This window comes from Elephas maximus, chromosome 7 (genome assembly GCF_024166365.1).
Source record: "Elephas maximus indicus isolate mEleMax1 chromosome 7, mEleMax1 primary haplotype, whole genome shotgun sequence".
In the NCBI taxonomy this organism is placed as follows: domain Eukaryota; kingdom Metazoa; phylum Chordata; class Mammalia; order Proboscidea; family Elephantidae; genus Elephas; species Elephas maximus.
Genome location: NC_064825.1, coordinates 67452815 through 67479069, shown reverse-complemented (window position 1 = coordinate 67479069; position 26255 = coordinate 67452815). Strand labels below are relative to the sequence as shown.

General features: G+C 44.5%; 1 protein-coding gene across 9 annotated transcripts in view; it reads right to left on the bottom strand.

Annotated features, from left to right (window-relative positions):
- The window catches only part of MICAL2 (microtubule associated monooxygenase, calponin and LIM domain containing 2), a 250516-nt gene that overhangs the window by 129100 nt on the left and 95161 nt on the right, over positions 1-26255 (bottom strand). For all 9 annotated transcript variants that reach the window (XM_049890391.1, XM_049890393.1, XM_049890394.1 and 6 more), the window contains 5 exons: positions 11940-12147; positions 8466-8582; positions 7033-7134; positions 4084-4239; positions 1130-1230 (listed from right to left, as the gene is read on the bottom strand). In XM_049890391.1, the coding sequence (XP_049746348.1) occupies positions 1130-1230; positions 4084-4239; positions 7033-7134; positions 8466-8582; positions 11940-12147 (684 nt within the window). The remainder of the gene's footprint in view (positions 1-1129; positions 1231-4083; positions 4240-7032; positions 7135-8465; positions 8583-11939; positions 12148-26255) is intronic.

Below are 26255 nucleotides of genomic sequence, written 5' to 3'. Positions count from 1 at the left end.
AACTTTTCAGACAAAAATTAGACTGGACTATAAGACATTTTTTTTTTTTTATAAGACATAAGGAAACCCTGGTGGCGTAGTGGTTAAGTACTACGGCTGCTAACCAAAAGGTCGCCAGTTCAAATACCCCAGGCGCTCCTTAGAAACTCTATGGGGCAGTTCTACTCTGTCCTATAGGGTCGCTATGAGTCAGAATCAACTTGACGGCGCTGGGTTTGGTTTGTTTTTTTTGGTATAAGACAGACATAAAATGGTACTGGTCAGGGGTGTGTTTCTTAGCTCAAGTAGACATATGAGACTATGTGGGCAGCTCCTGTCTGGAGGCAGGATGGGAGAGCAGAGGGAGACAGGAGCTGGTTGAATGGACACGGGAAATACAGAGTGAAGAGAAGGGGTGTGCTGTCACATTGTAGGGAGAGTAACTAGGGCCACATAACAATATGTGTATAAGTTTTTGTATGAGAAACTGACTTGAACTGTAAACTTTCACTTAAAGCACAATTAAAAAAAAAAATAGTGAGCTTTGCCCCATACCATGACAAGGGGGGCGTAGAGTGAAATCCACAAGAGAAAGCATTTCTGTGTCCCACTAGGACAAGCAGATCCCATCTGTCTCCAATTCAGCCAATTTCTTGGGGTTGAGGTGTAAAGATCCACACTAGTACCTGGGTAAGTGTCTCACAGTCCCTCACAGCTCTCAGGAGAAACAACTCCTCATGTGTGAGTGCAGGTTTCTTTATCCAAGCACTACTGCAATGTTGGAGTCCCTGGGTGGTGCAAAAGGTTAATGTGCTCGGCTGCTAACATAAAGGTTAGAGGGTTGAGACCACCCAGAGGCACCTCGGAAGAAAGGTCTAGTAATCTACTTCTACCAAACAACCACAGAAAACCCTATGGACAGCAGTTCTATTCTGGTATAGATGGGGTCGCCATGAGTCAGGGTGGACTTGACAGAAACTGGTACTGTGCTGATGCTGCGATGCCAAGGGAAAGGAAGGTGCTAAGCAGGTGGCCCCTCCACACCTCCTCCCCTTGCTCAGTATCTGGCAGGACAACAACTTGCTGATGCTGCCAGCCAAGGTTCCAAAGAGGAGGACATTTAGGAAGTCGCAGCCAAAGACATACATACATTAATGATGACGCCTTTGTCAAGCAGGCTCTGCTTCTTGGCTGTCATGACAAAATAGTGGGTGCAGTCTTTGTAGTAAACAATGTTCTCAAGATCAATCCCTGCAAAGAGAAGAGTAACAACCTCGTGATTATTTTCTGAGTGCCAACTCTGTGCCAGGATCTGTGCTTTGCCTCGTTACAGGTCTCATTGTCTATTGCAGAATATTCATATTAGACAAACTTTTAAGACATATAGGGCTAGAAAAGATAACACAGAGGGCCAGAATTTACCCAAATCACCACAGCTGGCTTTAACAGTCCTGCAAAGACATAAAACTCACAAAGTCCTCGGGGGCTGTGGACCAGTATTTCCAAGTTACAGTTGAGTGCTACAGGAAGGAAAAGTGCTGTCCATGGTCATGGCAGTCAGGAAACAATAGGGCCGGGACTTGAACCCAAGTCTGTCTGACTTCAAGTCCAGTCCACAGTGCCCTCCATTTTGCCGTAGCTGACTAGCACTGTGTGAATTCTCCTAAGACTACACTACCATTGGATATTTCTACCATTTCCCTGCTTTTGTGAAAACCGGGTGCAGTACTAGGAACAACTTTGGCTAAAAGTCTGGGTTATATCTTTTTACACTTTGCAGCAATCACAGAGTGTTGGGTTTCTGCATTTAAAACAATGCTGGGAGATGACAGCTCAGTGTTTCTCCATGTGCCGCAAGCAGGTGAAGTAGTTCAGTGGTTCTCAAAGTGTGGTCCTGGACAAGCAGCACCAACCTCACCATCTCCTGGGAGCTTATTAGAAATGCAAATGTCCAGAAGCTCTGGGGGTAGGGACAGCAATCTGCTTAACAAGACCTCCAGGTGATTCTGATTCCCACTCTAGTTTGAGAACCACTGGCTTAGCTTATTTGAAGGGTGAGAAAGGAACAAAAGGGCCAGAAAGAACTTATCAGCAGTCAACACAGAGGCTTGCTGGGTAACCATAGGAACCCCTTTATTACTGCTAAATAGGAAACAGCCATCAATGCAGAGGGCCCCCAAGAGAATCAGAGGCCATCCAGCACTGCAACTGTGTGACGAACGCTGTTGGGAAACAGCAGCCGATGGTGACAGCCACAGCAAAGTTTAAAGGAAGTTCACGGAAACAACTGGAAAAACACACTCAACGTTCTGTCGTAATTTATTCATTTGGTGGTTTATTTAAATATTTATGTTCTTGGTTTTTGAAGGGGAGGAAGGGTTGGAGAATTCTTAAATCATTCCAAAGGAAATAATATGCTGGCGAGGAAACATTATAACTTTTTATTAGATAATGCAACTGGGGTAAAACTTGGGGGATCACATCATGGGCACCGCCCTTCAGAGGGCAAGATAATTGTGCCCAGCAAGAGGCAGTCTGGCACAACCTTAATCCTCGTCTCGGAAAAACATCTTAAAGAAATAATTCAACAGAAGCAGCTTTATTTATAACAGTAAATAATGGACAAGTCTAAATCAGGAAACAGCAAACTTCTGTAAAGGGTCAGATAGTAAATATTTCTGGCTTTGGGAGTCACATGGCCTCTGTCGCAACTACTGTCGCCTTCGGTGGACGCAGTCACAGACAATATGTAAACCAATGGGAGTGGCTGCATTCCAACAAAACTTTATTTATGGACATTTAAATTTGGATTTTGTATAATTTTCATGTGTCACAAAATATTATTTCGATTTTTCTTCGGCCATTAGAAAATATAAAACCCCTCCTTAGCTTGAAGGCAATACAAAAACATGAGGCTGGCTTTAGTTTGCCAATCCCTAGTTCACACACTTAGGCAGTAAGAGTGCATCTAATTACTGAGATACTCTGCAGCCCCCAAAACTGACCGTCAGGAGGACTACGCTGCAACCTGGACAATATTTTGAATGAGATGAATGAGGAAAGCAGGCTAACAGTATTGGCACGATGACCAGAGCCACATAGAAAGTAAGTATATAGGTGGAAAACTACTGAGAAGGAGCTTTTGAAAATGAAGACTAGTCCTGCACTAGGTGGTCTCATAGTGGATAATTTCTTTTTAGTGTAATGATTTTATTTTACATTGTTGTTACATGGCCTCTTAAAGGAGAAATATATATTTTAAATCAGGTTAAAAAGAAAGAAAAAAAATCTAGACTTTAATTGGGAGCAGGTGAGCAGGGCTGTCATGCCTCTCTTTCCCCTTCACCTTGCTTTTCTCCACCACCCTTAGCATCACCTAACTTGTTACCATTTATGTATTGACTGCCCCTCCTGTCCCCCGACCACTAGATTATAAGCTCCAGGAGAAGGGGATTTTGTTTTGTTTACTGTTTTATCTTAGGCCCTCAAACCGTATCTGGCACATAGCGGGCATTCAATAAATCGTTGTTGAGCAAATGAATGAATACCTGATTTCCTCTTGGCCCATGGCTGGTGACAACCGATGCCAGGGAGTGTCATGCTCCCTGGGCACCCGCATAGGGAAGAGCAGCTGGTACACTGTACAAAAGACTAGGCTACTTTAAGCACCACCCACAGATTACTGGCTCCTCCTCCGAGCACTCCCCGCATCTCATGCTGACCTCAGCATAGCGCTGGCCTGTCCGCATTAGAATGGTTTGTGTGGGTATCCCTCACAGAACTCCACTTTGGGAGGGCACTGTGTCAACTTGACTTTATTTCCCGTGATAGAGAGTCCTGGCACATAATGGGCACCCAGTAAACATCTACTGAGTAAATTAATGTTTATCTATTTTCATGTACAATATCCAGAACTTTCCCTCAAGAATCTCTCTTGCCCCTGAAAAGACTCTGTCCCATTTATTATTCTAAGGAGAAATCCCTGCTTCCCCTTTATCAGAGTGAGTCTCCCCAGTCCCAGGCCCCAGAAAGCCAGCATGTTCCTCTGTCCACTTATAGAAACTGCAGACAATGGCCTGGTTTGCAGAAAGGTGAAGGTCCCACCTGTTTCTTCTTTGAGGTCCTGAAAGAATTTCTGATTGAAGATGAAAGCCACACCGCTAATCTCTTCCACCTTGGCCTCAGCTGTGCTGTTTCTGTTTATGAAGTTGGCGGTGATTGCAATAGCTAGCTTCCCACGGAATTCTTTTCTTCTGAACCCTGCAGGAGGAGAAAGGCAAAAGTAGGTCTTTGTTCTGGATTTGGTGTGAAAACTGAAAAGATGACCGTGAATGTCCTTCTCAGATGCCCCTCAACAACAACAAAAACCAAAAACTAAACCCACTGCCAGCGAGTTGATTCCGACTCATAATGACCCATGTTTGAAGTGCTCCGCTGCTAACTGAAAAGTCTGTGGTTTAAATGCACTAGCCACTCAGTGGGAGAAAGATGTGGCAGTCTGCTTCTGTAAAGATTTACAGCCTTGGAAACCCTGTGGGGTAGTTCTATTCTGTGCTATAGGGCTGCTATGAGTCAGATGCCCCACACAAAAAAAGTACCGTACAGTCGATTCTGACTCATAGCGACCCTGCAGGACAGGGTACAGCTGCCCCATAAGGTTTCCAAGAAGACTGCCACATCTTTCTCCCACAGAGCGGCTGATGGATTCGAACCACCAACCTTTTGGTTATCAGCTGAGCGCTTAGCCACTGCGCCAACATGGCTCCTCAGGTGCCCCACAGTCCAGAGAAATCAGGATTCTGGATGTCCAGAGGGCCAGGACAGGCAGAGATGCCGACGTTTGCACCCAAGGAAGAAATCTGGCACCAAAGCCCTTTCTAAGGTCAGTGAGACTTGGTCCTTTTCTACAATCTGCAGGACCAATAACCTGTTAGACCTCAACAAAAGAAAAGCTAAAGCCATCTTCTCCAACAGGCAATCACAGAGGTCATCCTTTTAAAGATTTGTTAGGTATTGTTGTTAAATATACTCAGGAAGGGCCCACATGAACTTTGAACTTAAAAAAAAATTACACGATTAAAATTACTTGACTTCGGATTTTTACATTTTTTTTTTCTTTTGAAAAGTAGGATTATTAGGTTGAATTCCTGCAAGACAGGAATTTTAATGAATTTTCTTTGAATCTCCAATTCCCTGTGACTAGTACTTCGTACTCACTCAATAAATGCATAATAAATAAGCAGAATTCTAACTTGCAATTTAGTACTCCAATGCCTAATGGTTCTCACAGCTTTCAATGGTTCACATCAAACCCGCATTTTTAATGGTGGTTACAAAGAGGATCACAAGCAAGTGGAGCATTTTTTCCTCCTAATCCAGAGGTGAATTATCCAATAGGCAAGGTAAGCACAGTGCTTACCTTGCTTTCCAGATCATCTGTAGTGAATAATTTCACCTGGGTTTTACTGTATCTTTGAGAATTTGGGAATTCCCCTCACTATGCACACAAGTCTCATGCTGATTCCCAAACTTCTTTGTCAAAAATCTCTTTGACTAAAAACCCTGGGTTTCTATCCATTAACCCCTCCTTTAAGTTATTCTTCATTAGACCTTTTTCAAAATGGTCAGAAATGGCCATGACTATCTAGCTCGGTGGTTCTCAACGGGTATGATTTTGTCCTCCAGGGGACATTTGGCAATATGTGCAGAGAGTTTTGGTTGTCACAACTGGGAAGTGGGGTGCTACTGGTATCTAGCGGGTAGAGACCAAGGATGCCACTAAACATCCTATGATGCTCAGGACAGCTCCCATGACAAAGAATTATGTGGCCCCAAATGGCAACAGTGCCAAGGTTGAAAACCCCTGGTCTAGTCTACTCATTTGGTCCCAAGTTGCTCAAATGACTCTTCTCTTTCCCACCAGTTTTTTCATGTTGATAAATGTAGAACCCTACTCAAGCTGAATGTGGATCCTGGATTTTCAAATATTCAAACTTACAGTCCTACCAAGCTACAAAATGTACCATAAATTCTAACAGTACAACATCCAGATTGGCAGCTTAAAAATTCTTTGCAAGGTATTGGTTATTTATTGGGGGTGTGGTATAGAAGTGAAGAGAGAGGAACAGAAGTGGGCAAACAGCACCGGCTACATGGCAGATAAGAAGGGCCTCAGCTGGGGGATCATACATCCTGAACCTTCTAAGATAGGTCCTCCTTCAGGGAATGTGTTTTGTCCTCAGATGAGGTGCCCCTCCCAGCCAGACACTTGGGCAGGGCAAGTTCAAAAAGGAGAACTGCCACTAGTCTAAGAGATGCCACTTGGGGCCACTATGTCCACAGTCCCTGGTCTCAAATTAGTACATGCGCAACCTATACACCAATAATCTTGGGGCGGCTGGGGTGGGATGATTAAAGGCATTTCCTGGTAAAGGGCTTTCTGTTCCAACCTGACTGGATCCTACCCAAAGAAAGCGTATTCTGCCCCAAGCTTTACAACCCTGAGAAACATGGTTTTGCACGTCAACAGTTTGGGCAAAACATATCTTATTGCCCAGCAGCGAGTGTACTTAAAAGTTTTGAAAAGAGACGGGAATACTATACTTGAAAGTAAACTAATACTATTAATAGTACTTTAAAAAAAGACCATCTTGGATTAAACAGGCATGAAAGTTCGTAAGGCCATGTCTAAGAGCATAAGCAGATGCTCAGTAAGTGTATGGTTGATTTTTTTTTTTCTTTTAATTGACATGACACTTTATAAAGTATTTTTACATCCTAGTCCCTTCCAAGTCCTCATAGCAATCCTCTGAGTGGGCTCTATTAACCACATTTTGCAAACGGGAAAACCAAGGTTCAGAGTGACTATCCTTGAAACTCTGTCTCATGGGAGCGTGGGGCATACTCGACCTCAGCACAACAGTCTCCGTTTCTATCCAGAACCAGCCAGCTTTGGCACTTGCCATCTTGCCCATCCTTCCCCAACTTCTCTCTTCACACCCTCTCCCACCCCAACCCTGTTCTCCCACTCCGTTGCCCCAAAAAGAGCTTCACCTTCCAGGGTGTTCCTGCGGCCATCAGCGCCAATGATGACGTCAAATTCAAACTCCGACAGAGAGTGGTCTGCAGGGAGAAATTCTGCCCGCCAGCCAATTTCTACCAGGACAGAAAAATGAGGTGAGTAGGGAGAGAGAGGTGGGGATGAAGGTGATTAAACTCCCTTTATGCTGGCCATGTAAAGTGGACAACACAACCAGGTGCGTGTATCCTAGACAGAGCATCCAGTGGAAAGGCCTAGAACAGTGCAGATTGGCACTTGAATCTGGAGACCTGGCTTTCCTATCAACTCAATCCAGGACAAAGTAAACAAGCAACAGCTCCATGCTTAACTTTACTGGTTTCTATAAAGGCTTGGAGTCTACCCCAGTGATTCTCAAGGCAGTTACTTGCCCCTTTTTTTTCCTCAACAGATTCTACCACCTTCCCTTCTTCTCCCTTACCCCCCTCCCCTCTATATTCCATCATTAAATAGACCCAAAGAGTGTATAGGTGTAATTAAACCAGTTTCAATTTCTGCTTCATTATACTCTAAGTGTTCTGTTTAGTACATTGCCTCTTATGAAAACATTTTCAGGTTAAGCCTTGCTGGTTACCCGTAATTAGTATTTAACAACTTTTTTTAGAGGTCTAGGAAAGGATAAGAGGATACAGGTCTTTGAATGCTAAATAACAAATGCTGTCCTGCTACAAATGCCAACTAAAGCCTCCCCAAATCCTCAAATATTCCAGGCACAGGACAGGAGAAATCAGAGTTGTAACCTGTGAAGGAAGCTATAAGGTCTCCAACACTAAGCTGGTCCAAAACTCAGAGCCCTGTCCAGGGGCTAGAAGATTTTGACAAGCAAGATACAGTGGTATCATGAACAAATTCTCTGACCATGATCTGTGTCAAAAGATTAGAATTTAAATAAACACGCCAAAAGAAAAAAGAGAAAAATAGCTAAGTAAAATATACCTACAATGGGTGAATTTTATGGTTTATAAATTATACCTCAATAGAACTTAAAAATATGATGTACCAAATAATATCTTGAGCATTTATTTCAAACTTGCTCTAAAAGCCTCACTTTCCTTACTGGATTGTTAACTACCGTATAAGTACACATGAGTACACCCACGTATCTATGAGTATACACACAGACAAAACTTGAAAAGCATGTGAACGTGCTTTATCAACCATCCACATCTAAGTCTTCTACTCTTCTTATTGGCCAAAGTATTGCCTCCTAATGACAAGGTAACCAAATTGCAAGTTTACTGTCTTAATAAACTTGGGAGTAAAAGAGCAAACCTAAAGTGAAAGCAATGGTCAAAAACAGAAAAGATCCTTTGGTGGAATTATTCCCAAAAGTTCCCAATAAGAACAACTCTTAAGGAAACATTTTGCAATATCTGATTTCTAGACAGAAAAGGAAAATATACTGTACTTTGATTTTCTTGATCTTCAGGAGGTTCTAGAACCTTCACAAACTCCACATTCACATGAATTTCAACTCCCAGCATCAGGGCCACCTTGAACAGGATGAGCTGCAGCTGACGAATACCTGTTAGACAGGAAGGAGAAGTGAGATGAACTGTCAGTGGCAATGTCTGAGTTCCTCCTGTATGCAGAATACTATAATCACATCTTGGTGATCTCACAGCAGTATACCAACAGTGATCATCCCTGAGCACTGATTATGTGCCAAGTACTCTGCCAAGCATTTTACATGTGTTTTCTCATTTAACCCTTACAGTGCCGCTTTGAGATAATTACTGTTCTTGTCTTATAGATGAGAAATTGAGGCTCAATGAGGTTAAGTGATTTGTTCAAGGTCACAGAGTAATAGAACCAGAATGTGGAACCAGGTCTGTCTGATTCCAAGACCGTGCTCCAGCCATTAGATAATGCTGTAACAAGGTAGGCTCTCTCCTGTCTCCTTCCTGAGCTGGGCTGTGGGTTTGACAAGATCAAGATGGCAAGAGGAATAGAAAAAAAGAGTGTAAAGGGCCGTAAGTAAAGTCAGTGACCAAATAGCTCATTATGTAGGGGAATACGCCTAAGCTCTCTGCCATCCTGTGGTAAGGAGAGAGCGTAGGAAATTCTCCCCATGAAGCTGGGCTCAAGGCTCTATGCCTTCTATCCACTCTCCTAAATTTCCCTAATGAGTGGTATCTTGTTTCCCTATTTTGTTCCCTGCCATTCAGCACAAATGGGTATGCCTCCCAACTATTTTTCTGCAGAGTAAGAAGCTGTAAACTTTCTGTGGATTCCTCCATATTTAGTTAGTCTGGCTCATTTAATATTTAGTAAGTGCCTACAATGAGCAGATGACTAGGCACAGGAGATCTGACACACACACTCTAATGGAGGAAACGCAGGTAAACAGTATGTATAGGGCAGGGCATGGTGGTTAAGTGACGGGAGTGGTAGAACAGGGCCTGAGCTAGAGTTCTGTAAGCCAAGTGAGGAACGACCAAGAATATCAAAACCCATGGAGAGATTAAGGAATACGAAGGCTTTAAGAGACCAGGTGACTTGGGGAAAAAGGAAGTTACTGGAAACTTCAGTGAAAATCGCTTCAGCATGGTGGTAGAGGACAAATCAGACTGCAATGGAAGCAGACATGAGTGGGCAGGGTAGTCAACATCTAGATCTCTGCTTTCTAGAAGAATTGCTTTGAAGTAAAGGTAACTGGACAGTAACAGAGAGTTGGAGGGATTGTGTGAGGTGATGAGTAGGGAGACTAAATGATGGGAGCAGTGAAAAGAAGGGGATGGAACCAAGAGAGATTAGAGTTGGAAAGGACACAGCCAGCTCACCTCAGGGGTGAGAGGGAAGAATGGGTACTCGGGTGGAGAAGGTTGGAGGAGGAAGGGAGAAGAGGGGTAGAACAAGGAGCTCCCATTTGATGGCTTCTCTTCCTCAGAGCAATGGAGGGGGGTCCTCTCCTATGAATGAGGAGGCTGGGGGTGGAGGTTTGGAATGGCCATCACGGAAACTGCAGGAGGATGCTGCCATAGGACAAGAGGAGAACCGCTGAGCAATGCTGAGGACAAGAGCACAGCTGGGACTGGAGACCACAGTCAGCTGGGGTTTAAAGCATCCAATTCAGCCCGTGCCTTGGAAAGAGTCCTTCAGGGGAGTCAAGTTCCTAGTGTATCTCGTCCCAGCACACATTAGGAACCTAAGACATTCTCCCTGCTTCTTTTCTCACAGGTGCTGAGCTGCGCTTGACAACTGATTATTCTGAATGTTTCAATCCTAACTCCAAAGTCTTGCCAGTGCTTCTGCACACTGGGATATTTCCAAGACCTTGGGGTTTAATGGGAGCCCCCTCATTGGGGGCAGAGAGAGGGTCCTGGCCAGGAAGTCAGCCCAACAGCCCTAGGACCCTCACAAGGCCTCCTGGGCACCAGCTCTGCCTCCTCTGGAGGACTCTATGAGAAAGCAGTGTGCAGTGTCTTCCTTCTAAATTAGTAACTGACACACATTCTTCCGTGTGTGGTAGAGAACGTCCTGAAAGCTGACACTGCAGCTTTCTGGGCAAATCCAAATTTCTTTCCATTGAACTCCTGGAATTTTCTCATCCCAAAGTGGGAGTAAACGCAGGCCACTGCTGGTAAATTCTCTTGCATCTGACTAAATTACACCCTGTGCGGCCGATAACTCTCTCCAGCCATTCCTGCCCAAGCCCCACTCCCTGCTTGCATCGATCCTTGTCCTCATAAGAACATGGCTTTCAGAGCTGTCCTCTCCCCCACCCCCACAGATCAACACGGGTTGAGAGAATGCTGCCCCAAGTTCTTAAATTAGGGAACCAGAGCTGCTGCTTGCTCACTGTATATTATTGGATGGGAAGCATCTATTACGCAAGTACCTACTAGAGCCAGTCATAGTCTTAAGCACATTACAAACTTGGCCTTATTTAATCCTCTCAGCAATCCTGGGAGGCAGGCATTAACCCCATTTCACAGGAGGTAAAACTGAGGCTTGAAAAGGGTAAGAAATTTGAACCAATCCACACAGAAAGCAGATGAAATGGATTTTGAACCTGAATCTGTCCAAACCCTTGACCTTTCTCCACAGTATTAGCCTCCTTGACTTTCATGGGTCATATGGCTATATATAAAATGGCTAAAAAGTCTCCCAGCAAAGTCGCAGAGGGAATGCTGCCTCTCCCAAAGCCTGTCTGCACAGATCTTACTCTGAGAGACTCAGACTTGAGGACTCTCAGAGCAGAGCGGCCTGAGTGTTCACCTTGTCCTACCTCAGCATTCAGGGATGTCCCAGGACCACTCATGTTCTTTATTTCCCCTCCTTTTTCAGCCAAAGCCCCATCATGATGCCCTCCCTCTTAAAGCCCAAAGAAACTTTGGTACGGGACCTGTCAGGGACACGAATCTGATTGTGTCATTCCTCTGTTCTAAACCCTGCCATGCTCCCCAGTACTGGCAGGACAGTGTCCCAACCCCTTCGTATAAGAGGCCCCAGACAACCCGGCTCATTTAACGGTTCTATGTGGCCCCCTCCTCTGTACTCCTCTAGCAAATCTGATTAACTCTTTAAAGTACACTTTATTACTGAGGAAATCTCAGTGGCTCCCTGAGAGTGCAGACTGTGTTTCTTATCTCTGCCTCTGTTTTTATTATTTCATACATTTAACACCTACTATGTGCCAAGTACTCCTTTATGTCCTGGAGATATATTGGTGAACAAAACATGCCACAGTCCTGACCTCCTAGTGCTTATACCTAGTGGGGCACAGCATAGGGCCTGGCACAAAGCACAAAGCAGGCTATTCATTAAATGGTCTGCTAGCTAGATATGCAGAGCCCCCAGGGACTTGTAGGGTGAAGAGGCATGCCCCACCCAGGGTCAGCCCCTTCCTGCATGGGGTGCCACCATTGGCCCCACTCACTGATGTGGTCGATGGAGCCGGCACAGAACTTCCCGTAGAACTTCTTGGCTCCCAGGCCCCGCAGGTCATGGATGGTGAAAGGCCAGAGGTGCAGCACATTATTGCGGGAGAAGGTATCTCTCTTCTCCACCACGACCACTTTGGCCCCCAGGTAGGCAAGTTCAATGGCAGTGCGCAAGCCACATGGTCCTCCTCCAATGATGAGACACTGTTGAGGCAAGAGAGGGAAAGACTCAATGACTACTAGCAATGTGGACATGATTCCCTAGTCAGTAGCACAGCTGAGGAGCAAATCCCAATCCACTCAAATCAGCCAGCAAGTGCAAACTGAGTACCTCTTAGGTTCTGTCATTCATCCATCCAGTGTATATTACCTGAGGGCCTACTATGCACCAGCCACTGTGCCAAGCCCCATGAGGATACAAAGATAAAGTCACTTGGGGAGGAAGCATAGCAAGATGTGTGTGAGATTCAGAGTCAGACTGAACTGGGTTTAAACCCCAGCGATGGCATTTGACTTGTTAGATCCCTTATCTGTGGGTCTACTATAGGGTTATTATAAATAAGATCACTTTAAAAAGCATAGAGTAAGTAGATAAGAACTGCTTTAGGTGAAGGGAAGAACAACACTCAATACATGGAAGGTCAGCTCAGTTGGACTGGACCAAAAGCAAAGAAGTTTCTGGGATAAAATGAATGCTTCAAAGGTCAGCGGAGCAAGGGTGGGGGTTTGGGGACCATGGTTTAAGGGGACTTCTAAGTTAATTGGCAAAATAATTCTATTATGAAAACATTCTGCATCCCACTTTGAAATGTGGCATCTCAGGTCTTAAATGCTAACAAGAGGCCATCTAAGATGCATCAACTGGTCTCAACCCAGCGGGAGCAAAGGAAAATGAAGAACACCAAGGCCACACGACAACTAAGAGCCCAAGAGACAGAAAGGGCCACATGAACCAGAGACCTACATCATCCTGAGACCAGAAGAACTAGTTGGTGCCCAGCCACAATCGATGACTGCCCTGACAGGGAGCACAGCAGAGGACCCCTGAGGGAGCAGGAGATCAGTGGGATACAGACCCCAAATTCTTGTAAAAAAGACCATACTTAATGGTCTGACTGAGACTACAGGAATCCCTGCGGTCATGGTCCCCAAACCTTCTGTTGACACAGGACGGGAACCATCCCCGAAGACAACTCATCAGACATGAAAGGGACTGGACAGTGGGTAGGACAGAGATGCTGATGAAGAGTGAGCTAATTATATCAGGTGGACACTTGAGACTGTGTTGGCATCCCCTGTCTGGAGGGGGGATGGGAGGATAGAGAGAGTTGGATGCTGGCAAAATTGTCACGAAAGGAGAGACTGGAAGGGCTGACTCATTAGAGGGGGGAGCAAGTGGGAGTACGGAGTAAGATGTATATGAACTTATATGTGACAGTCTGACTTGATTTGTAAACGTTCACTTGAAGCTCAATAAAAGTTAATAAAAAAGAAAAAGCATATAGTAGGGGGAAAGTACGGGCAAAATGTGAGGAATGCAACCAATGTCACAAAACAATTTGTGTATAAATTTCTGAAAGAGAAACTAATTTGTTCTGTAAACTTTCGCCTGAACCACAACTGAAAAAAAAGAAAAGAAAACTCTATGGAGCATAGTTCCAAAAGAAAAGAAAAGACTTGAAGAAGAGGCTAGTCTATAGGACTAATAGTCTACATGAATCGTGGCTTCACCTACCTTGTGAACAGAAGGACTAGACGGTGCCCAGCTACCACTATCAATCTAATAGATGGTCACTGGTAGAATGGGAGAAAAATGTAGAACAAAACTCAAATTATTTAAAAAAGGCCAGACTAACTGGACCAGTAGAGACTAGAGGAACCCCTGCAATTATTGCCCTGGGATACCCTTTAAAAAGAACTCAAACCACTCCCAGAGGTTGCCTTTCAGCCAAATGACAGATCGGCTCATAAAATAAATAATACCATCCGTGAGTACTGTGCTCCTCTAAATAATCATCTAAATGAAACCAAATGGTAAACATTTACCCTGGACCAAAAATGAGAAAGTAAGGGGGACAGAGAAACTAAGTTAATGGATAAGAAAAAACAGAATGGAAATAATGAAAATGCTAACACACTGTGAAAAATGTAACCAATGTGACTGAACAATATGTATAGAAATTGTTAAGTGAAAACCTAATTTGCTGTGTAAACTTTCACTGAAGCCACAAAAAAATATTAAAAAAAAAGCATATAGTACATCTTTGTGATGGTGGATTTGGCAGTGGTTTCTTAGATATGACATAAAAGCACAAGCAACAAAAGGAAACTAGATAATTTGGACTTCATCAAAATAAAAAAAAAACTTTTGTGCTTCAAAGGATAATGTCAAGAATATAAAAAGACAGACAAATATTGTATGAGACCATTATTATAAGAATGCAAGAAAAGGTTTAAACACAGAAGAAAACATTCTTTGATGGTTACAAGGGTGGGGAGGGAGGGAGAGGGATATTCACTAATTAAATAGTAGACAAGAATTATTTTAGGTGAAGGAAAGGACAACACACAATACAGGGGAAGTCAGCACAACTGTACTAAACCAAAAGCTAAGAAGTTTCCTGAATACAGCCAAACATTTTGAGGGACAGAGTAGCAGGGGCAGGGGTCTGGGGACCATGGTTTCAGGGGACATCTAGGTCAACTGGCATAAAAAATGTATTAAGAAAATGTTCTACATCCCACTTTGGTGAGTGGCATCTGGGGTCTTAAAAGCTAGGAAGTGGCCATCGAAGATGCATCAACTGGTCTCAACCCACCTGGAGCAAAGGAGAATGAACACCAAAGACACAAGGAAAATATGAGCCCAAGAGAAAGAAAGGGCCACATAAACCAGAGACTCCATCAGCCTGAGAATGGAAGAACTAGATGGTGCCCAGCTACCATCAATGACTGCCCTGACAAGGAACACAACAGAGAATGCCTGATGGATCAGGAGAAAAGTGGGATGCAGACCTCAAATTCTAGTAAAAAGACCAGACTTAACAGTCTGACTGAGACTGGAGGAACCCCAGAGGTCGTGGCCCCCAGACTGTCTGTTAGCCCAAAACTAAAATCATTCCCGAAGCCAATTCTTCCAACAAAGATTAGACTGGACTATAAATGATACTGGTGAGGAGTGTGCTTCTTAGCTCAAGTATGTACGTAAGACTATGTGGGAAGCACTTGTCTGGAGGTGAGATGAGAAGACAGAGGGGAATAGGAGCTGGCTGAATGGACAGGGGAAATACAGGGTAGAGAGAAGGAGTGTGTTGTCACATTGTAGGGACAGCAACTAGGGTCACATAACTATGTGTGTATAAGTTTTTATATGAGAATCTGACCTGAGTTGTAAACTTTCACTTAAAGTACACAAACACACACACAAAAGTAAAAAGACAACCTACAGAATGGGAAAAAATACCCACAAATCATGTATCTGATAAGGGACCAGTACTTAAAATATATAAAGAACTGCTACAACTCAACATCCCCATGCGTCTGTCCGTTTGCAGTACTGTGGGGGCTTGTGTGTTGCTGTGATGCTGGGAGCTATGCTACCAGTATTCAAATGCCAGCAAGGTCAGCTGAGCTTCCAGACTAAGATAGACTACGAAGAAGGACCCAGCAGTCTACTTCTGAAAAGAATTAGCCAGTGAAAATCTTATGAGTAGCAGAAGAACATCTTTCGATGAGCCCCTCAGGTTGGAAGGCACTCAAAATACAACTGGGGAAGAGCTGCCTCCTCAAAGCAGAGTTGACCTTAATGATGTGGATGGAGTCAAGCTTTCAGGACCTTCATTTGCCGATGTGGCATGACTCAAAATGAGAAGAAAGAGCTGCAAATGTCCGTTAATAATCAGAACTTGGAATGTATGAAGTATGAATCTAGGAAAATTGGAAATCATCAAAACTGAAATGGAATGCATAAACATCGATATCCTAGGCATTTGTGAGCTGAAACGGACTGGTTTTGGTCTACTATGCCAGGAATGACAACTTGAAGAGGAATGGCCTTGCATTCATCATCAAAAAGAACATTTCAAGATCTATCCCGAAGTACAATGCTGTCAGTGATAGGATAATATCCATACACCTATAAGGAAGACCAGTTAATATGACTATTATTCAAATTTATGCATCAACCACTAAGGCCAAAGATGAAGAAACTGAAGATTTTTACCAACTTCTGCAGTCTGAAATTGATTGGACATGCAATCAGGATGCACTGATAATTACTGGGAAAGCAAAAGTTGGAAACAAAGAAGGATTGGTAGTTGGAAAATACGGCCTTGGTGATAGAAATGAGGCCGGAGACCGCATGATTGAATTTTGCAAGACCAACAACTTATTCATTGCAAATACCTTTTTTTTTTACCAACATAAACAACAGCTATACACATGGACCTCACCAGATGGAATACACAGAAATCAAATCGACTATATCTGTAAGAAAGAGACAATGGAAAAGCTCAATATCACCAGTCAGAACAAGGACAGTAGCAGACTACTGATCAGACCATAAATTACTCATTTGCAAGTTCAAACTGAAACTGAAGAAAATTAGAAAAAGTCCATGAGAGCCAAAATACAACCTTGAGTATATCCCATCTGAACTCAGAGACCATCTCATGAACAGATTTGATGCATTGAACACTAACGACCGAAGACCAGACGAGTTGTAGAATGACATCAAGGACATCATACATGAATAAAGAGGTCATTAAAAAGACAGGAGAGAAAGAAAAGACCTAAATGGATGTCAGAAGAGACTCTGAAACTTGCTTTTGAATGTCGAGTAGCTAAAGCAAAAGGAAAAAAATGATGAAGTAAAAGAGTTGAACAGAAGATTTCGAAGGGCGGCTCGAGAAGACAAAGTAAAGTATTATGATGACATGTGCAGGGACCTGGAGACGGAAAACCAAAAGGGAAGAACACACTTGCCGTTTCTCAAGCTGAAAGAACTGAAGAAAAAATTCAAGCCTCGAGTTGCAATAGTGAAGGATTGATTCTATGGGGAAAATATTAAACGCAGGAAGCATCAAAAGAAGATGGAAGGAACACACAGAGTCTCTATACCAAAAAGAATTGGTCGATGTTCAACCATTTCAGGAGGTAATATATGATCAGGAACTGATGGTACTGGAGGAATAAGTCCAAGCTGCACTGAAAGCACTGGCGAAAAACAAGGCTCCAAGAATTGATAGAATAGCAATTGAGATGTTTCAACAAGCAGATGCAGTGCTGGAAGTGCTCACTTGTCTATGCCAAGAAATTTGGAAACAGCTACCTGGCCAAGTGACTGGAAGAGATCAATATTTACACCTGTTCCCAAGAAAGGTGATCCAACTGAATGTGGAAATTATTGAACAATATCATTAATACCACATGCAAGCAAAATTTTGCTGAAGATCATTCAAAAGTGGCTGGAGCAGTATATCGACAGGGAACTGCCAGGAATTCAAGCCGGATTTAGAAGAGGACATGGAACCAGGGATATCACTGCTGATGTCAGATGGATCCTGGCTGAAAGCAGAGGATACCACAAGGATACCTGTATTTTACTGACTATCCAAAGGCATTTAACTGTGTGGATCCTAAAAAATTACGGATAACGTTGCGAAGAATGGGAATTCCAGAACACTTAATTGTGCTCATGAAGAATCTACATGGATCAACAGGCAGTCGTTCGAACTGAACAAGGGAGTACTGTGTGGTTTAAAGTCAGGAAAGGTGTGCGTCAGGTATCCGTTCATCATACCTATTCAATCTGTATGCTGAGCAAATAATCCAAAAAGCTGGACTATATGAAGAACAACAGGGTGTCAGGATTGGAGGAAGACTCATTAACAACCTGTAATATGCAGATGACACAACCTTGCTTGCTGAAAGTCAAGAGGACTTGAAGCACATACTGATAAAGATCAAAGACCACAGCCTTCAGTATGGATTATACCTCACCATAAAACAAAAATCTTCACAACTAGACCAATAAGCAACATAATGAAAAACAGAGAAAAGACGAAAGTTGTCAAGGATTTCATCTTACTTAGTTCCACAATGAACACCCACGGAAGCAGCAGTCAAGAAATCAAAAGACACACTGCACTGGGTCAATCGGCTGCAAAAGACCTCTTTAAAGTGTTGAAAAGCAATAATGTCACCTTGAAGACTAAGATGTGCCTGACCCAAGCCATGGTGTTTTTAATCACCTTTTTTTTTATCCAAGTGAAAGTTGGGCGATGTATAAAGAAGACCAAAGAAGAATTGATGCCTTTGAATTTTGGTGTTGGAAAAGAATACTGAATATACCACAGATTGCCAAAAGAGTGAACAAATCCGTCCTGGAAGAAGAACAACCACAACGCTCCTAATGAGCAAGGATGGCGAGACTACATCTTACATGCTTTGGAAGTGTTATCTGGAGGGATCAGTCCCTGGAGAAGGACATCATGCCTGGTAAAGTAGAGGGTCAGTGAAAAAGAGGAAGACCCTCGATGAGATGGATTGACAGTGGCTGCAACAATGTGTTCAAGCATAGCAACAATTGTGAGGATGGCGTAGTACCGAGCAGTGTTTTTTCTGTTGTGCATAGGGTCACTACGAGTCAGTACCAACTCGATAGCACCTAATGACAACAACAACACAACTCAACAACAAAAAGACAATCTAATTAAAAAACAGGCGAATGACTTGAATAGACATTTCTCCAAAGAAGACATTCAAGTGGCCAATAAACACATGAAAAGGTGTTCAACATCCTTAGTCATTAGGGAAATACAAATCAAAACCACAGTGACATACCACTTCATACTTACTAGGATGTCTATTATCACAAAAAATTGAAAGTAACAAGTGTTAGTGAGGATGTGGAAAAATGAGGGCCCTTGTGCATTGTAGGTGGAAATGTAAAATAGTGCATCTGCTGTGCAACAGTTTGGCGGTTCCTCAAAAAGCTACATATACCATTACCATATGACTCAGCAATCCCACTCCTAGACATATACTTAAAATAATTCAAAGCAGGGACTAAAACATTCTTGTACCCCAGTGTTCATTACAGCATGGCTCACAATAGCCAAAAGGTGGAAACAACCCAAATGTCCATCAAATGGTGAATGGATAAATATAATGTAGTATCAAGCCTATGGTGGGCAGAGGTGACAAAACAGGATTCCGAACAAGTCTTATGCTAGGCCTTCAAAGGGCACTGCGAAGTTAAACAAGACAAGGGCCCTTCCCCAACAAACTTATAGCCTATTAGGAGAAAAGGGAAGATACATAATAACCTGGCTAGTTATACTGGCCAAAAGCCCTTCTATTTGAACAAAACCTTATGAGGAGCATCAATACTGTATAAAAACAGAAGAAAATGGCAGCATTCTGGCCCAGAGAGGCAGAACCACCCCTACTCGACACTCTGCCCCACTTCCAGACAGCCCCTGAAGTATCTCCCTGAAGTAAGAGTTCACCTGGGGGTCTAAACAACTGAGGATACCCCAGTAAGCAAGAGGGAAGAAGATGTGTACCCATGTCTCACTCCTTGACATTGTAGAGACATCTGGAAATTTCCCCCCTGCTCAGGATCAAGCCTTATCTTAAACAAATACATTCCCTTTCCCCTAGCAAATATTCCATCATCCGGCTATCACTCATCTGGGGCCTCCAAGGTCCCAAAGGGAAACTGCGAACAAACATATCAGGAGCTCCCACACCACAGCCAGTGTGGCTTACAGGTTGGAATCTTCCAGAGAATTTGTGGAAACCCAATTCGGGGAAATGAAGTCACTGCTGAGATACGACTCACTCCAGAGACGTTGGGGAGTGGGTATACAAGTCTACTTACTTCCTTTCTGGTTGGAGGCAGACTGGAGAAAACCAACTCCCCCAAGCCCAGCTCCACTCATTATCTCATACCCCAAGCAGCTCCTCCAGCTCTGGCATAGCCAGACAATGACGGTCATTTCAGAGCAAGACTCAAAATCCCGACACTTGTGAGGTTTGCTCTGGGGTTAAGTCTGGATTCACAGCATTTCTTTGCAGTTAGTGCATTTTTTTCTGTTTGCTGAGTTCTGTCACTCCAGGGCCAGGAATGGAGGAGGGCTGGAAGGGTGTGGGGTAGAGAAGGGTAAGCAGGAAGGAGGGCAGGAAGGGAAGGACAGGGGCCCTCCTGCATCCTTCCGTCCACCAGGCCTGACCCAGCACTGCCCTGAGGAAAAGGCAAGAGAGCCTTTCCCACCAGCCAGGGTGCTGCTGTGCGCTTTTACGCAAACAGTAGCTGGTGTGCTGTTTCTGGCCCTCCAGACTGAACCTAAAATCCCATCAGCAAAAGCTCAGTTTTCCCACCATCCTGGGCCCCTTCACACATTCGGGGCCTGAAATTTCAGAGACACTAGTCATACCGTAGTCTAAAGTCAAAGCAAATACCAACAGGTCTAATTATATAAAAAGGGAGAAAATTCAGTGCAGATGTTATCAAGGCTGGAGAGAGGGCTTGTTGGCAGGGACCAAGCCAGTTCCTCTCTGAACACACTTGTTATGATTAACATGGGAACTCGGCATCCTGACAAGAGGCTGAATACCACGGCGGCTACACGCCTGGGCAGAGGAACAGGAGAGAAGAGGACTTCCCCAGCATGCCTGCAGTTGATGCTCTGGATGTTGGCAAGCCCAAACAGACCACGGATGCAAAGCGTTTGTGATAACTCAACCCAAAGGAGCCCTCCATCTTCCCCAAACCCATCCCAGCTATTGCTGCTGAGTCCTTACTTCCAAGGAAGGAAAACCTTTAAGACACAGCTCCCAGGCCTTCCTTGAACCCCAAGTCACAGTCTACACTCCTTCCCTGTCTCTTCCAGAACTAACTTCTGTGCGTTTTAATTCTATGTCTGACCCCCAGCTAGTCTGAGTGCTCCTCAAAAGCTGCCCCATGTCCTTTGCATTTTCCTTATGTACCAAGTCCAGCACAGGGCCTGGCACGCAGGATGCCTCAATAAATACTGGATGGATGAATGAACTTTCCACAACCGCTCCACCCTCCCAGTTCTGGCTCTCCATCCATAACCGGGATGTTCAGTTCCCGTCAGCCAGGGTTAATGTCTGCAGATTCCCACCCAGACTGGGGGAGCTAGGGTCTGCCAAGGCCACCAGCATCACAGATGTCAGCATATCTGTGTGCTCCGGTGACATAAATTTATTACCCAGCGGGGAGCGGGGCAGTTCCAGCTCCAGCTCCAGCAGTAAATCCATTGTATAGATAAGCTCAGCAGTGTTTAGGCCTCCACATTAGTGGAAAGAGGAGACAAACACCACATGGAAAAATGAGCTCTTTATTTATAAGGACCTGGAGGGAGGGAAATGATGACCGATTCACCCACAGACAGGATAGAAGGGTAGGGGCAGCCCCAGGCCACACAGGACTCCTACTTCACCCCAGAGGGGGCTTGCAAGGGCTTCCCACTTCTTGATGACATGGCATATCTCCAGCCAGCCCTATTCCCAGCCCACCAGTGAGTGGGTATGCTAGGGCTACGCCAAGAAGGCTAAGGGGATTCAGTCCCCAGAGGAAGACACCAAGGCGACCAGAGCCTAAGCCAGGGGTTAGCAGCCTGGAGACTTGATTTCCGCTTCTGAACTCTGCCTCTGATTTTCTTGGGAGCTCTGCATGCAGTTACTACTGTGAGGTGGAGGGGGTCTGCCCATGATTAACTTCATTACCCTAGGCTCTGTACCTCATTTGAAAATGATGGTCATAATATCTAAAATGCAGTGTGCCCAGCATTGTCCTAATCACTTTATTATATAAGTCATCCTTGCAACTACCCTATGAATTAGGTGTTAACATCATCCTCACCCTATAAACCAAACCAAAAAACCAAACCCATTGCCGAGGGTAGGAAAAAAGCATAGAAGAGGCACCAAAAATTAAGCAACTTGCTTGAGGTACCTTATTATCCCCATTTTTTAGTTGAAGAAACTGAGGCAAAAGAGGGTAAGAAAGTTCTCCAAGGTTAAATAATGAGTGAATGGTCAGGTATGGATTCGAACCTGTTATGGGTTGAATCGTGTCTCCCAAAAAAATATGTTCAAGTCCTAACGTCCAGTACCTGTGAACATAACCTTGTTTGGAAATAGGGTCTTTGAAGATATCATCAGTTAAGTTAACCTGATGTCATACAAGAGCAAGGTGGGTCCTAATCCAATCTGAGTGGTGTCCTGTAAAAAAGGAGAACAGACACAGAGACAGACAGAGAAAGGTCTCCATGTGACAATGGAGTAATACTGCAGCGGCAAGCCAAGCAATGTGTGGGGCTACCAGTAGCTGGAAAAGAAAAGAAAGGATCTTCCCCTAGAGCCTTCAGAGAGAACATAGTCCTGTCAACACCCTAAATTCAGACTACTAGCCTCCAGACTTATAAGACAATAAACTATTTCTACTCTTATAAGCCACCCAATCTGTAGTCTTTTGTTACAGCAGCCCTAGAAATTAATATAAAACCTCTGAGCAGGGACACGGTCTGTGCCCGCAATCGCCACATTATACAGCTTGTGGGACAGTGAAGTCTGACCTCAGGGGCTGTGGCCAGGACTAAGTGAGATAATGCAGGTGGAAGCACTCAGTGTGCTGCCTGGTTCAATACGGCGATTTCACTCCATCTCCGTGTGGAGTGCTCTGTGGCCCCCTGAACGGAGCTGGGTTCAGGCTGAGTCCATAGGGCCTCTGCTCAGAATGACTAACCTGTGTCCAAGCTGGGCTTCATGTGCTTCCCTGGGGTGAGGGTTCACAGGTGGGATGGAGCTCAAGCCTGTGCATATCCTGAGAAACCATAGTGGCAGGTACCACGGTAGCAGGGAGTTTAGGCACAGGCAGAGCAAGCCTTCCCCAGTGCCCCTAGAGAGCTGTCTGCTCTGGCATGGAGCCAGGCCACAGGAGCCACACCTGGTGCCGTCTCCCTGGTAGCAACAATCTTCCCAGCTTGCTGACCTACAGGCCAACTCCCTGGGGCAGTGCTTGGGTGAGACATGCCACTGTACTTCCGGGTGTGGCTTTGCAGCCTTGCTGGCTCAAGGACAACAGGCTGCTTATCTAAACCCAGGCAGGAAGCCCCTGACTGTTACTGGGTTACCACAAGCACAAACAGTTCACATCAGAACCACAGGACTTAGAGTTTTCAAAACCAAAATGCTGCCCACGCGCAAGTATTGTGGGCTTGGACTGGGGTCTGGCCTCACAGCCCTGGCCCTGCAGGGTGGTGCTGAGGAGGACTCACGAGAGACATAGCCAGCTCAGGTTCCAACCATGGAGGAGTCTCCGAGAGGGGGCTGGCCAGACAGGGTTCTTCACGGGGTGCTCTGAGCTGGACGAGCTCTCATCTGACTTGATGTGCCCTTGCCCTGGTCCTGCCTCGCTCCTATATCTTCACCACACCCAGCTATTCCTGAGTAAAAATTACACACCTCTATTTTTTTTTTTTATTAACCTCAGAGATTTACAGAAAGGAAATGGAAAAAGATATCCTACTTTCCCTTGGCGGGGGGGGAATAACAAGAGTTCCTCTGAGAGCCATTCCATTCCTCTCTGTCCTTCCCTAACTGTGTTGGAGCTCTCCCCCTCTTTCTGTCTTCTTATCATTGTGGTGAAAATATGTACAACAAAACATATGCCAGTTCGACATTTCTACAAATATAATTCAGTGACGTGATTACATTCTTCAAGTTGTGCAACCATTCTCGCTATCCTTTACCAAATTATTCGACCACCATTAACACAAACTCAGTGCCCCCTAAGCAAAAATTCCCCCTCTCCCCCTCATTCCCATCTCTGGTAACCACTAATAATGTTTGGTTTCCACATATTTGCTTAGGTCTCTGGGTAGTGAAAATAGTTTGTGCTTGGCTACTAACCAAAAGGTTGGGGGTTTGAACCCACCCAGTGGCACCATGGAAGAAAGGCCTGACGAGCTGCTTCCATAAGACTGTAGCAAAGAAAACCCCAGGGAGCGCAGTTCTGTTCTGTAACACATGAGGTCGCCATGAATCGGAATCGACTCGACGGCAATGTGTTCATATATTTATTTCATCTAAGTGAGATCATACAGTATTTGTCTCCTTGCAACTGACTTATTCACTCAGTATGAAATTTTCAAAGTTCACCCATGTTGAGTCATGTCTCCCCCTCCGATGAACAACTATTACCAGTGACCACAGGGCTTCCTTTTTCAGGAGTCTCATGTGCAAGCATTCTGCCCCTGGCCTTGTGAGTGCACCCATATCAGTCCCTGGTTTGGATGTTATAAGTATAGTCCTTATGGCTCTGCTTCCTGCCTCTCAGCACTGTTCAGACCTCACAGCATCCATCTCCCACCTAAAGCATGAGTTCCCTGAAGTCAGGGTGTGAATGCCACTCCCAGCCCAGCACTCTTGCCAACCATAGAGACCCCTAAGTAGCTGTTGGTAAACTGATGACTCCTTCCACTTCAGATCTTAAAGTGTGTTGTTATCCATTGCACCAACTCAGTCCTACCTTCGTTGATGCCTGTGCATCCCTATTGGGAACAGCAAGAGTAACAACAGTATTAATAGTAAAAGAAATAAAACAGGAGCTTCTATTTATCGCCTGCGTATAATGTGCCAAGAACTCTGCTAAGTACTGAATAAGAAATGCACTATCATTTCATTCTTAGAATAACCCTGAAATAATCATATTGATTGCCATTTGGCAGATGAAAAAAGTGATGCTCAATGAGGTCACATGACTTGACCACAGTTACAGAACCAAAGAAGAAGGTAACCTCCAATCCCGGAGTCCATGCTCTAAATCATAAATCTATGTTAATTCTTCTAGAACTCCTTGGTTGTGTGGTAGAGTGTTAATATGCTCCCTCCTCAACTAAGATATGTAAAGACAAGTGTGACAGCTCTGCAGGATTGTAGAGGAGGCAAGGGAAGATTCATGTTCCCAACAGATGGTCCCAAACCTCAGGAAACTGGCTGGTTGGGGACTGTTGCTGTTGTTGGGTGCCGTCAAGTCAATTCCGACTCATAGCAACCCTGTGTGACAGGGTAAAACGTCCTCATTGGCTGCAATCTTTACAGAAGTAGATTGACAGGTCTTTCTCCCACAGAGTCACTGGGTGGGTTTGAACCACCAAGTTTTCTGTTAGCAGCCGAGTGCTTAACTATTGTGCCACCAGGGCTCCTTGGCTGGGGATTGGAGAAGAAGAAAAACAGATACAATTCATGTTAGATTGTTTGGTACATCTCACAACTGCTGTATAAATTTGGAATGAACAGAAGAGTTACTTTGATCAAGAAGTCCATCCAGATGCTTCATGAGTGGAGAGCTGAGGCTGGGAGAAAGGGTGGGAAATGGGAGAGGGATTTGGAGACACAGAAGAAATGGCATGCTGAGGCTTAGGCTGAGAATGATGGAATCGCATTTACAGGACAGTGGGGACGTGAGTGCGGTGCTGGGGAATGGTGGAGAAGGCAAGGCAAGGCAGGAGAAGGAAAATAAGCCAGACCATGGACAGCTTTGGATGTTGGGCCAAGGAGTTTGGACTCGTTTTCTGCTTGGTTATTGTGGGTTTGGAGTGGAATGAAAGTGCTAGTTTAGGACTGTTGGTTCCAGAGCAATAATAAAGACGGTGAAAAAACAGAAAAAAAGAAACTAGAGGTGGACAACCAATCTTGAATCTCCTCTTCCCATGCTGACCTCAGATTCCCTCCCACCTTTGCTGGTTCCCTCCCTCATCTTCCTGACCTTTACTTGGGAGTGTGTGGGTTCTGTCTTGGTCCTCCTCCTTTCTTGACCTTTACATCATTAACTTCCATGGCTTTAAATACCATCTACATGTTGATGATGCTCAAAATGATCCCCAACCCTGAAGCTCCTCTGAATTCCAGACTCCTACAGCCAACTGCCTACCAGCACTTCCAGCTGCTCTAACAAGCATCTCACGCGTTAACAGGTCTACAACCAAACTCTTAAGCCCCCTCACCCCCTGCTGGCAGCATGTTCCTCCCCCAGTTATATCTACTTTTCCACTTGCTTGGATCAAAAACCTGGAATCAATCTTGATACCTCTCGTCTCACCTCACAACCAATCCACCAATAACTCCTGTTGACTCTACCTTCAGAATAGATCCAGACTCTGACTAGTATTCCCCTCCTCTATGCTGCCAACCTGATCCAGGACACCATCATCCTCCCCTGCCCTGATATTACTTGATATTAATTGCTCCTCCTGGTCTCCCTACTCCTGTCTTTGTCC